The 13,492-nt window shown below is 48.9% G+C and overlaps 1 protein-coding gene across 4 annotated transcripts in view; it reads left to right on the top strand.

The window, feature by feature from the left end:
• The window catches only part of RALGAPB (Ral GTPase activating protein non-catalytic subunit beta), a 129,407-nt gene extending 116,189 nt beyond the window's left edge, over positions 1-13,218 (top strand). For all 4 annotated transcript variants that reach the window (XM_054045324.1, XM_054045323.1, XM_054045322.1 and 1 more), the window contains 4 exons: positions 3,258-3,366; positions 3,785-3,863; positions 10,736-10,884; positions 12,307-13,218. In XM_054045324.1, coding sequence (XP_053901299.1) covers positions 3,258-3,366; positions 3,785-3,863; positions 10,736-10,884; positions 12,307-12,500 — 531 coding nt within the window. In that variant the 3' untranslated portion in view covers positions 12,501-13,218. The remainder of the gene's footprint in view (positions 1-3,257; positions 3,367-3,784; positions 3,864-10,735; positions 10,885-12,306) is intronic.
• The last annotated feature ends 274 nt before the right edge of the window (positions 13,219-13,492 follow it).

The following is a 13,492-nucleotide window of genomic DNA, read 5'->3' as shown; positions in this document are numbered from 1 at the left end:
TTTGTGAGTACCTCATACAGAGAGTTTGTTGTCGCTACAGTAACTAAAGCCTGGAAGCAGATGCAATTCTTCCTTGCCCTCTGGAGGCTGGTCATCCCAGGGGGGATCAGGGCAATATGAGGAGGAGGAATATGTCCTTCCTAATGAATAGAGCTGATACTTATTCTGATCCTAGAGTTAGGAAATGCCCACATTTGTCCTCATTCCACACACAACCAGAACAGGAGGAGATGCAGACAGGCAATTTTTTTACCCCAGCTGTACTAGTTGTTGTCAGTGTACCAATTCTGTCCAGATCCAGTCAGCTTAACTTATGAGAACTTGACAAGGTAACAGGCTAGAAGCTGAGGTAAATGATTGTTATATTTATTGCAGCATATATTCCAGGGCACGAGTCTTGGCCAAACTGGAGCTTAGGTAGAGACAGTAAGCAAACGTTATAGTTTGTGTTTTTTAAAACCATTAGAAAGCCAGGACATTCTAAGTTAGGGTTAAATTTTGTGTTTTTTCCAACCCTGAACCTCCAGTTCTCTTCAGGTGATATTGCATCTCCTTAAGGACTCTTGAATTTGACAAGTTTGAAGTTTCCTGACTGACCATTTTTGAGAGATAATGTGACCAAAAACATCAGCGTTATTTTCAAAAACTTGGATCTTTCTTTTAAATCTCCAAATATCACAAACAGCCTGAAAACTTTGAAAATAAAAGCACATGTTCCTTTGCTAAAGAGAGCATGTGCAAACTGCCAGGCCCAATTAACCTTTTAAAGGTATTTGAAGGGGAGGACTAGAATCAAAATGCTCTTCATAAAGCCCAGATCCAGTAATCTGATCCATGTAGATAGTAGAACCCCATTGAAGTCAGTAGAGCTCCTTGTGGCTGCAAGGGTCTGCCAGCCTGCCTGCCCACCCACACAGATCAGATTGCAGCACTGGGCCCTGAACTAGCTGCTATCATACCGATGGAGAGATGTCTGACTGCCTATGACCAGGGACAGTTGATCTCTGGCAAGATTATTCCTAACATTGCCTGTTCTGCATGGCACTACCTGCTTTTAGATTCTCATACCCCAAACCCTTATTATGAGGTCCATTGATCAGTATTGTCTTGATGCTGCTGGATGTATTTCTATAGAAAATCATTAACCCCTGCCTATCACAATGGGGGAATCAACATCTGCCTAATGCTACTGCCTAAAAATAATAGGGTAAAAGCAGTGTTCATATTGTCAGATAATCAGTTATCCAAATTAGTGAGACAGAAGACTTTTTGCATGTTTTACACTTGCAGCCTTATTACGATCGAATATCCTTTCAAACGAAGGATCGCCAAGATGTGTCAGGTTTATCCAACTTCACTAGAACAGGATAATTCTGGTACAATCAGCAGTGGTAAGATTAATGTTGACAACTAGGCAATTATATCTAGTAGACTGTGTGTTGTTGCAGTGACTGAATACACGTATCTCAAACCACTGGGAAATAGCTGCCAAGGAGAGCCGGAACAGTACTTCCCAGTGGCTGGTCACAGACAAGAATAGGTCGCATGACAACCAGAGTGTGGCACATGATAGGAGAGGGAAATGTGAAAGACTAGCTTGCTGCCAAGCCCACCTGGTGATCTTATCCTAGATGCTTATTGCATGAATACATGGAATATGCCCATTTTACTGCCTTCTTTCCTTTGTGATCTCAGTGTAATATTGTAGCTATGGTACCAGCTGCTCCAAGTATGATGAGAACTCTGCCGCTGCCTCCAGCTCATGTGTCTGCAGATTCCAGGCCATTGCTATCTGCATTTACCTTTTGATGACTGCCTTCAGGAACCCAAAGGGCTAGATACTCTTGCATAAAAATATAGGTTCCCTAAGAAACATAATTGGCATGTAACCCTGGGGGGAGAGCGTGTGTGCGCACGCACACACACACACACACCCCCCCCCCCCCCCCCAATTGATGGAATTTTCCAACTGGTCCTTGCCCATAACTTAGTTCAGAACACAATCTCTTCTAATGTCCAAAGCACTCAATGGCAAATGACAGTTGGGCACCTGACTTCCTTTGAAAGTCAATGGGCGTTAAGAGCCCAATTACCTTTTATGCATTTGAAAATCTCCCCCTCTGCTGTTACAGGGCTGTCTATGTATCTGAAAGGTTAAAATAAAACCATTTAGGTTTGATAGGTGAGAGGTGTCAAACTTTTTTATTAGGTGTGAAATATTTTTCATATCACTTCTTTGCCTTCCTAGCACCTTCATTATAGGATCTTAAAGTACCTTAAAAACCTTGAATCTCACTTTGTCTCTGGGCAATGTCCTTATACAGTGGAATCAATGAGGCACAAGAAGGTAACTTGAGCTAGTGGCTCAGACAGTAAGAGAACTAAAAAGGTCTGATGCCCATTCCCCTGCTCTTCCTTCCTGCCTTCCTCCACGCGTCTGTGGTCATACGGTAGTGACTAAAATAAGTGTGACTACCTTTTGCTTCCATTAGCACGGCTGATCCCCTGTAGTTATGGGAAAAGGAGCGGGATTCTGCTGTACACATCATCCCCAGCGTTATGAGCTATGTTCCCATTGTAGCATCAGATTCTACCTTCCGTTACTTATAGCTGTCTGTCTGTTTTCAGTGGGGCTGAACATGTGTAACTGATGCAGAATCTTTGATGATTCGTGAGCCAGAAAGAACTCTGGTCAGCTTTCAATTCCAGATTGAGTTTGCAGTAGAGGGAATTAAGAAAAATTTTGTCTCAACGACTCCAGAGCAAATTTGCTGAGTTAACAAATAAAAAGAAAGATACAGTGCCCCATTGCCATTTTCAGAGCAGTATCCTAGCTTGTGGGCTGCGAAGAATGATGTGTAGGCTTCCATAATAGCACAGGAGTATGTCACGGTGTTTATATGCATGAACCAGGATGTTAGTTCAGTTGGTTGACCTCAGACAATAGCAACAAAGTAAATGGAGAGATGTTCATCAACAGATTTCAGTGTTAACCTCCCAAGCAATAAAAATAAGTATTATAAACCAAGTGTGGAAAAAACCCCAAACCATGGCTCATAATTGACTGACAATTACAGTGCAGCTGTAGCCTAAACAACAACAGCTCCATCTTGTGGCTGTCACGTGTGCTTCCTAGCAGTGCACCTCTTGTCTCTCCGATGTCCAAAAATGTCTTTTAAGAGTGACTACAGTATTGTTGCTTGTTTAATTTAACTTTAATTATTTTGCAAATGCCACTCTACTCTTCTTCAAAACAGCTCAGTCCTACTTCCAGATCAAAGAAGTTGCCTCAGGGCCGGACCATTCCACCAATGGGACCTGAAACCAAGGTGTCTGTGGTCTGGGTTGAACGTTATGATGATATAGGTGTGTAGAACTTCTGCTTTTTGTAATGAATTAATGTAATAACAGGGCCAGTAACTGAGTTATATGTGAAATATTTTATTAAATAGAGTTTTGTTTTTAGGTACACCTCTACCTCAATATAACGCTGTCCTCGGGAGCCAAAAAATCTTACCGCGTTATAGGTGAGACCACGTTATATTGAACTTGCTTTGATCCATTGGAGTGCGCAGCCCCACCCCCCCGGAGCGCTGCTTTATCGCGTTGTATCCGAATTCGTGTTATATCGGGTAGTGTTATATCGAGGTAGAGGTGTATACAGTAGATTGTGATTTACCACAGTAGTTTGCATTTAAATTATCTAAACTTAATTGTTTTGATTTCTGTCCAAATTTTTATAAGTGAATACTTAACCTGTACTGTAAACCTCTTTTTCTTCCAGAAAACTTTCCCCTCTCTGATCTGGTTTCTGAGACCAGCACTGGTGTAGAAACTACATCAAATAGTAGCACTTCCCTAAGGTATGACTTTGAATTTCTTTTCATTACATTTTCTCTACTTTTTGCAAGCAACTGAATAGTGCCTGACTGGCTACATTAGCTTTCTTCAGTTTTCTTGAGACAGCTGCATGAGAATGACGTCAAAGATGCAATCTTGTTCAGAATGATGCAGTGAGGCTCGTCAAGTGGTTTTCCAGTCTTCCCTTTTCTCTTTTTCTGGCCACTAATGGAAGGACTCTTCTGTTGCAGGGGTTAGAACATGAGGCTGGGAATCAGACAATTTGGGGTTTTCTCTCTGGCTATGTGACCGGCCATCGAAGCCTCTTGGCCTCTGTTTTACTCACTTACAAAATGGCTTGAAACTTATTAAATTGGTGTCTGCAGCACTTTGGACTCTTATGATAGAAGGAGATATACAAGTGCTTTATTATAGTTGATCCCCTTCCTCCCCCCATTCTTAAGTACAGATCATGGGACAGTGGAAACCCTTACGGGCCAGGCTCACAGGCACCTTTTTGCTGGCATCCTAAAAGGTTGTGGTACTTCCGACAGCTACATGGTGTACAGTATGATTGACCATCTAGCACAAAGAAAAGCTTGTTCTTCTTAGAGTGCTTGCTCATATCCATTCCAATTAGGTGTGCGCGCGCCGCGTGCACAATCGTCGGAGAATTTTTACCCTAGCAACACCCGGTGGGTCGGCTGTGGAGCCCCCTGGAGTGGTGTCTTCATGGCGCTGGATATATACCCCAGCCGACCCAGCGCCCCCTCAGTTCCTTCTTACCGCCCAAGATGGTCGTTGGCACTGTGGAGCGTGGCATAGCTGTCCTCCGCTCTCCCTAGCTTTTACTTCCTGGTTTAGATATTATTATAGTTATATAGTTATAGATTTAGTGTAGTACAGTAGTTGTTTAGTTATAGATTTAAGTTTTAGTGAAGTTAGCGGGCTGGAAGGGGTCCCTCCCCGCCTTCCTCCTGGCGTGCTGCCCGGGCTCATGCCCAAGGCTCTGGGCTTTAAGCCGTGCTCAACCTGTTCAAAGCCTATGCCAACGGGAGATCCCCATGACTCTTGTTTAAAGTGCCTCGGGGAGTCTCACCAGACTGAAAAGTGCAAGATCTGTAAGGCTTTCAGGCCTCGAACCAAAAAGGAGCCGGACTTTAGACTCAAACAGCTCCTTATGGAGGCAGCCCTCAGCCCGGACCCTCCTTCAGCACACGAAGTTCCAGCACCGAGTGCCTCAGTGTGCAGTGCTCCGGCGGCGACTTCCAGTACTGCACCGCAAGGAGACGTGGATAGAGTCCCACGGCACCGGCCTTCACCAGCACCACATCCACTGCAAGCATCTTGGCGCCGGTCCCTGTCCCCAGGTCAGAAGAGACCTCACAAATCAGAGGGGACTGCCTCCCAACAACAGGCACCGGCACCCCCCTTACCTACCTCAGATGCGCGTCCGGGACCGGAGCAACTGAGGATACAGGCGCTGATATTGGCACCGTTGACTCCCGCACCGGCAGAAGGGCCGTTGAGTCCGGCGCAGACTGGCTTCCTGACCCGCACCATGGTTGAGCCCCGTCTTCCATTGACGCTGGAGACGTTTGCGACGGCTAGGGACCTCATTGCCCTTACAGAACCGGCACCGACTCAGGCTACGGTACTGCATCCCACCCGTGCGGTGCAGTCTAGGGGCAAGCCAGCCCTATTACGTCCACCATCTCTGAGCGTGGACTCTCGGCACCGCTCCCGATCTAGGAGTAGGTCCTGGCGCCACTCGTAGTCCCGGCACCGTTCTCTATCACGGCACCGGTCGTACTCGCGGCCCAGATCTTCCTCCCGGTACCGTTCCGCCTTGCGGCACCGCCTCGGTACCGTTCGGACTCCCGATGCCGCTCCCGGCACCGGTCAGAGCGCCGATCCTGCTCGAGAAGCTGCTCCCGGCACCACTCCTACAGACGGTCTTCATCGCGATTCAGGTCTGGATCTCGGAACCGGCATGACCATCGGCACCATTCTCGATCCCAGTACCGCTTCCTGGCATCACGCAGCGACAGTTCTCCTGTGGGCCAGCACCTTTCGGGACCGTTCCCAGAGGAGTCAACGCACGCATGCTCCGCACCGCCCTGGCCCTCACGATCCGCCTCACGCTCTTCCCAGTCGGACGGCGCCTCCTGCTCAGCCTATCCCGCACCGGGCCAAGCAGCGGACAACCTGGGTCACTGGCAGGATGAGGCCAAAGACCCTAGCCAGGAGCCTGCACAGTGTTCTTTCTGGACCCCATGGGCGTACCACCAAGCCCAAGGGGTTCCACCTGCGGCCTCCCGCTCAGCACATTCAGACCCCCGAGTACCGGAGGCCACCATCAGTCGTCCCCCCCTGGGGGGTAAGGAGGCTCCTTACCCACTCCTACGCAGGCCCCAGACCCCGGTACAATTGATCCTGAACATCAGGACCCCTCGCAATTGGACCCGCCACAGGGTCCATTAGCCCCGGTAGCATCTTCTCCAGATGAGGTGGTGTGGGGGGGGACGACACCCCCCCCACACCCTCACCCCCGATAGACCTACGTGCTCACCAAGACCTTTACATAGGGTGGCATGTAACATGGACCTCCAAGCAGAGGAGATAGTGGAGTTGGAGGACCCGGTGGTGAGCATCTTTTCAGCTGACGCCCCGTCCCGGGTAGCGTTGCCCATCATCTGCACCATTCAGGCCAACGCCAAGACAATATGGCAGACCCCTGCCTCTATCCCACCTACTGTCAGAGGGGTGGAGAGGAAATGCTTTGTTCCCTCTAAAGAGTATGAATACCTGTATACTCACCCTCAGCCGTGTTCACTGGTGGTGTCCTCAGTGAACTCAAGGGAACGGCATGGTCAACAGGCCGCAGCGCCCAAATCTAAAGACACCAAGCGCTTCGATTTGTTTGGATGCAAAATTTACTCAGTGAGGGGCCTACGGCTCAGAGCTGCAAACCCAACAGGCGCTCTTGAGCTGTTATGATTATAACTCGTGGAACTCCATAGGTAAATTTAAGGAGTTGATTCCACGACAGTCCAGGGATGAGTTTGGGGCTTTAGTGGAAGAGGGCAAAAAGGTGGCTAGGACATCCTTACAGGCCTCTCTTGATGTAGCAGAGACTGCTGCTAGGACCCTGGCGTCGGGCATAGCTATGCAACACATCTCCTAGCTTCAGGTGTCTGGCTTACTGCCAGAACTGCAACAGACCCTGCAGGATCTACCATTTGATGGGCAGGGCCTATTTTCGGACAAAACAGACTCTCAGTTACAGAGCCTAAAAGACTCCAGAACCATCATGCGCTCCCTGGGGATGCATATCCCAGTTACCCAGTGCAGGCCCTTTAGACCACAGCGTCAAAGGTTCTACCCTCCCCCTTGTCCAAGGCAAGACTTTTACAGAAGACGTGGACGAGGTGGTAGAAGGAGATCCACTGGCCACCAACCCGGTCAGAACCAAGGCCCCTCCTAAACCGTCATCAGGGCCCAGGCAAAATTTTTGAAGGTGCGCCTGAGGATTGCATACTAGTCACCACCCAGGATTCTTTCCTTCCATTTCGAGATAGTCTCTCCCATTTTCACCATGCGTGGTCCCTTATAACTTCAGACCAATGGGTTCTTCGCATGGTGGAAAGGGGATATTCTCTCCAATTTTCTTTTCCCCCATCCCTCTTCAGGGACCCCTCACACGAGCAATTCCTTATACAGGAGGTCTTTACGCTCCTGTCCATGGGAGCGATTGAGGAGGTTCCATCGGAGCTAAGGGGCACGGGGTTTTACTCCCGCTATTTCCTAATCCCCAAGGCAAAAGGGGGACTTCGACCCATATCAGATCTGTGCGGACTCAACAATTTCATGGTAAAGTTCAAGTTCCGCGTGGTCTCATTGGGGACAATTATCCCTTCCCTGGATCCTGGAGGCTGGTATGCCGCCCTCGACATGAAGGACGCGTATTTTCACATAGCGATTTATCCTCCGCACAGGCGCTTCCTTCGCTTTGTGGTGAACCACGAACATCACCAATTTGCCGTCCTTCCCTTCGGGCTGTCCACGGCTCCGAGAGTGTTCACCAAATGTATGGCCGTTGTGGCAGCCTACCTTAGTCGTCAACGGATACAGGTGTTCTCGTATCTCGACGACTGGCTCATTCGGGGCCACACCAGGGAAGAAATGCGATTCCCACGTCCAACTCACCCCAGGCACGTTCCGCAAGCTGGGCATCTTACTCAATAGAGAGAAGTCAACTCTGGAACCAACCCAGAGAATAGAGTTTATCGGGGCAGTCTTAGACTCCAGACTTGCCTGCGCTCTCCTGCCAGGCACTCGTTTTCAGGCTGTTGCAAACATCATCCGCAGTCTCCAAAGCTTCCCAACATCCACGATAGAAACGTGCCTCGACCTTTTGGGGCACATGGTGTCGTGCACTTACATAACCAGGCATGCCAGACTTCGGCTCCGCCCGCTTCAGGCCTGGGTATCAATGGCGTATCGTCCAGGTCAGGACAGCCTGAACATGGTGGTCACGGTTCCGGAATCGGTCTTGACCTCCCTCAGCTGGTGGCTGAACCACACATCGGTGTGCGAAGGGAACCATTTCACACCCCACAACCTTCCTTATACTTTGTCACAGACGCATCATCTCTGGGCTGGGGCGCCCACCTCGGGGAAGACCAGACGCAGGGCCTTTGGACTGCATGCGAACTAACTCTGCACATCAATGTACGAGAACTGATGGCAGTACGCCTAGCGTGTCAGGCGTTTCGCGGTCTCCTACATTGCCCTTATGTGGCAGTCCTCACAGACAACACCATGGCCATGTTCTACATCAACAAGCAAGGGGGAGCCCAGTCGTCCCCCCTGTGCCAGAAGGCCATTCGCCTATGTGAGTTTTGTATAGGCCATTCAAGACATCTGATGGCGTCGTTTCTCCCAGGAGTCCAGAGCACGCTGGCAGATCACCTCAGCAGGTCCTTCCAGACTCACGAGTGGTCAATTCGCCCAGATATCATCCACTCCATCTTCCAGAGGTGGGGGTTTCCCCAGATCGACCTATTCGCCTCATGCATCAATCGGAAGTGCCAAGTGTTCTGTTCTCTCCAAGGGCGCTCTCAGGGCTCCCTGTCAGACACTTTCCTACTGCCATGGCGAGACCAGCTGTTCTACGCCTTCCCTCCATTCCCGCTGGTCCACGGGGTCCTGCTCAAGCTGCGCAGGGACAAGGCACGCATGATTCTGGTCGCTCCAGCATGGCTAAGGCAGCACTGGTACACCACACTCCTGGAGTTGTCGGTAGAGCCTCCGATCACACTCTCGCTGTGGACGGACCTGATCTCCCAGGACCACGGACGACTCTGTCACCCCGACCTGCAATTGCTCCACCTTACCGCGTGGATGCTGCATGACTAACTCGGGCGGAGTTACTCTGCTCACAATCCGTGCAGCAGGTTCTGTTAGGCAGCAGGAAACCCTCCACACAGGACACCTACTTAGCTAAATGGAAGCGCTTCTCCTGTTGGTGCGAGCAACGCGCCATGCCTCCCTTGCAGGCGTCGATACCACTTATACTGGACTATCTCCTATCCCTAAAACAGCAGGGCCTGGCGATATCATCAGTCAGGGTGCACCTGGCAGCTATCTTGGCGTGCCATCCAGGAGAACATGCTTCCTCGGTCTTCTCTAACCCAATGGTCATCAGATTCCTAAGGGGCTTAGACCGCCTATACCCACAGCTGCGTCAACCGGTTCCGGCGTGGAACCTTAACCTGGTTCTCTCCAGGCTCACGGGGCCCCCGTTTGAGCCAATGGCTACCTTCTCACTTCTTTACCTATCTTGGAAGACAGCCTTCCTTGTAGCCATCACTTCAGCAAGGTGTGTTTTTGAAATCAGAGCTCTCACGTTGGAACCTCCGTATACAGTCTTCCATAAAGACAAGGTGCAGCTTTGCCTCCACCCTGCCTTTTTCCCCAAGGTGGTATCAGCTTTTCATGTGAACCAGGATATCTTCCTCCCGGTCTTCCATCCTAAGCCGCACACTACGCGGTAAGATCAGCGTATGCACTCTCTGGACATGCGCAGGGCCCTCGCGTTCTATATCGAGCATATGAAGCTGTTTAGGAAGACGACTCAACTCTTCGTTGCAGTGGCTGACCGGATGAAAGGCCTTCCGGTCTCTTCGCAACGTATCTCCTCTGGGATCACGTCCTGTATTCATGCTTGCTACGACTTGGCCAGTGTCGCAACACCATGCCTCACCGCCCACTCCACGAGGGCTCAAGCCTCCTCAACCGCTTTCCTGGCTACGCGTTAGTACAGCAGTCTAGAGATGATGCTGCATTTGGCTCAGCAGTTCTACACTCAGCGATGTCTCACTCCGACCCCACCGCCTAGGTAAGGCTTGGTAGTCACCTAATTGGAATCGATATGAGCAAGCACTCGAAGAAGAAAAAATGGTTACTCACCTTTGTAACTGTCCTTCGAGATGTGTTGCTCATATCCATTCCAAACCCGCCCTCCTTCCCCACTGTCGGAGTAGCCGGCAAGAAGGAACTGAGGGGACGCTGGGTCGGCTGGGGTATATATCCAGCGCCATGAAGGTGCCACTCCAGAGGGCTCCACAGCCGACCCGCCGGGTGTTGCTAGGGTAAAAATTCTCCGATGATCATGCACGCGGCGCGCGCACACACCTAATTGGAATGGATATGAGCAACACATCTCAAAGCACAACAGTTACAAAGGTGAGTAACTGTTTTTTTTATTTACAAACCATTTTTGACTGTCCGTTCTTGCTAAGCATGGTCTCCATTCCCCTTCCCCTAAATGTTCTCTCAAAATACTTTCTCTGTTACTAATTTAACAAGTGGTTTGTTTGTTTTTCTTTAGGTCAACCACTCCTGAAAGAGAAGTTCCTGTAGTTTTCATCCATCCCTTAAACACTGGGTTATTCAGGATAAAAGTGCAAGGCGCTACTGGGAAATTCAACATGGTCATCCCCCTGGTGGATGGAATGATAGTTAGTAGGCGAGCTCTTGGTAGGTTCTGTTTTGTGAAAGGGTATATATGGGACCTAGCAGAGCCTTTGCTACCTGACTGTTCAATGATTAGTCTGTATTAAAATATGAATTGGATCCTTCCCAACTGGTATGAGATACTTTTGACTCAGGTATAGCTGCTGAGTTTTCCTCCTGGCTCACAGTGAGTGGAGGCAGTCTGCCTGCAATCCTTCTGCAGAGGGAACAGTACATTTAAATTGACAAGCACTTTATCCATGCTTCCTGGTTTGGAAACATTTTTGTCACTTTCACTTTGTTGTTTGCACTAACAGTGGTGTGGCCGAGGCAAGGGGCGCAAACACCGAATAGAGAGAGAGGCGGGAAAGGGGGCGGGAGAAAGACAAGTGGATAAACTTGTGGGGAAAAGATTTAAGTGGCTGTAATGTTGGTGATTCACTGAGATCTAAGAATATGTCTACACAGCCTGCAGCAGTGAGCCGCTTAGCCCAGGTCAAGAGACGTGGGTAACAAGGCTCCCTTTTGCACTCTAAAAATAGCTGTGTAGACAGTGCATTGAAGTTGTGGCTCACACTGTGAAACCAAATGCCTCTCTGGACCCCAGAGCCCAAGCTCCAGCCCAAGCCGCAACTTCAACACATAAAAATACCTGCACAGGTATTTTTAGAATGCTAACATAAGCCCCGCTAGCCCGAGTCTCTTGACCCTGGGCTGGGAGGCTTGTTGCTGTGGGCTTTGTAGACATCCCCTGAGACAAAAATGTAGTCAGCTACCAAAGGATACATGTTAAATACTCCCTTGCTGAGTATTTTGTCGCAGTGTGTTCATCCCTTCTAGTCCAGCTCCAAGATACAGGGAGCTTCAGATATTAAAAAAATCCTCTCTCCCTAGCATCCCAGTAAATGTTAGTTTTACACACTCTAGTACTTTCATTCTCTGCACTGCCATGCGAAAGAGCTGGGCAGGATTGCAGCTCCCCATGACTCCCAGGTGGGCCGACATGCTGTAGAGGTGGTGCGTTCAGCACCTTGGGACTGGGAGAGCCGGACAGGCAGTATGTTCCATCACTAGGGGTGGCTGAGACTCAGTTTACGAAATACTCTCTCTTGCTGGCCAGTCAAGGAATAGCAGATGTGGTCCTTCATGCAGGCCCTGCTTCAGCCAAACATGGAGCCCAACAGGCAATCTCTAAAGCATTACATTGAAAATTTGCTTTTAAAATAACGCTTAATAATACAGAGGTCTCTCGGTGGTGGAAAGTTGTGATTCCTCAATAGCTACCCTTTAACAAGGGTCACTTACCCAGAGCACTGACAACAGTTGCCATTGGGCTCTAGCTGGGATGGAGCCCAGATTGAAATGTCCGTCCTCTCGCTGGGAAAGCAGAGGAGGAGAAGTGGGATTGATTTTATTTAAACTTAGCACCACTTTTTTCTCTTTCAGGTTTCTTAGTGAGACAAACAATAATAAATATTTGTCGGAGAAAGAGGCTGGAAAGTGATTCATACAACCCTCCACATGTCCGCCGAAAACAGAAAATAGCTGACATTGTCAATAAATACAGAAACAAGCAGCTGGAGCCAGAGTTTTATACCTCACTTTTCCAGGAGGTTGGGCTCAAAAACTGCAATCCCTAGACCAATATCCTTCCAGGACAATTAGATCAGAGCTTGGTGGCTACAGTAATTGAAACAGTTAGACAACCAAAAAAACCCAAACCACCCTGCAAAAAAATCTCCCCGTCAGTCCTCCAGAGTAGAGAGAAATGACTCAGTGGATACCATGCAGGAGGAATCGGGAATGAATAGGCTCTCAACCTTCAACATCCTAATAAGACCACATCTTTGAACACAACTCCATGTCCCCTCCACAAGAGGAGGCAGAAATTATCCCACTTTCACCATTTAAACATTTTCCCATTCTGTTAGAAAAAATATAGCAAGTATGTCTGAGAGAGGCTTGAATGCGGCCCTGACAGCTTCCTGAGTTCAAAGAAAACTACGGGTTCCAGGCATAGGTTCAGGAATGAACAGTTGGGGCTTCCTTCCTCACTGCTCCAGGAGATTTGGTTCAAGAACTAATCCTGAGACTAGTTCCTTACAAGACCAGAAATCAAGAACATGGTAGCTGGGATATTAACTTGCCTTGTCCACTCACCCACCGACAACCAACCACTGCATTCCACACCAGTCCTCCTGGATACTCGAAACATCATCTCCTAGCACAACCTTCATTCTCTCCTAATTACAGGAAGGAACAAATAAATATCTCATCTAGTGAGAAGGACGCACTGAATACAGACCTCCATCTCTGCACAGGGGGATGGAAAATGAAATACAGATAAACCTGCCCCCCCCCCCCATCTGAACGAAAGGTGTCTGAGTGCACACATGCACAAAAGAAGAAAGGAACAGAGTCGTCTTCCCTTCACACCTGCTGGGGAAGAGAGACCCCATCTCGGAGCATTAACTATCCACTGTAAGGAGTTATATAGAAGTTCTTAAAAATACCTCCAAACTCAATAGAAGAGACTTCTCTGACCAAAAGCATTCAACTCCTATAACAAACTGAAGGAGAAAAAAGTTAGTTCATAAACATCAAGTCATGAAATCCATAGCTCAAGTGCTGT

This window comes from Malaclemys terrapin, chromosome 12 (genome assembly GCF_027887155.1).
Source record: "Malaclemys terrapin pileata isolate rMalTer1 chromosome 12, rMalTer1.hap1, whole genome shotgun sequence".
In the NCBI taxonomy this organism is placed as follows: Eukaryota; Metazoa; Chordata; order Testudines; family Emydidae; genus Malaclemys; species Malaclemys terrapin.
This window is presented reverse-complemented; position numbering and strand designations above follow the sequence as displayed.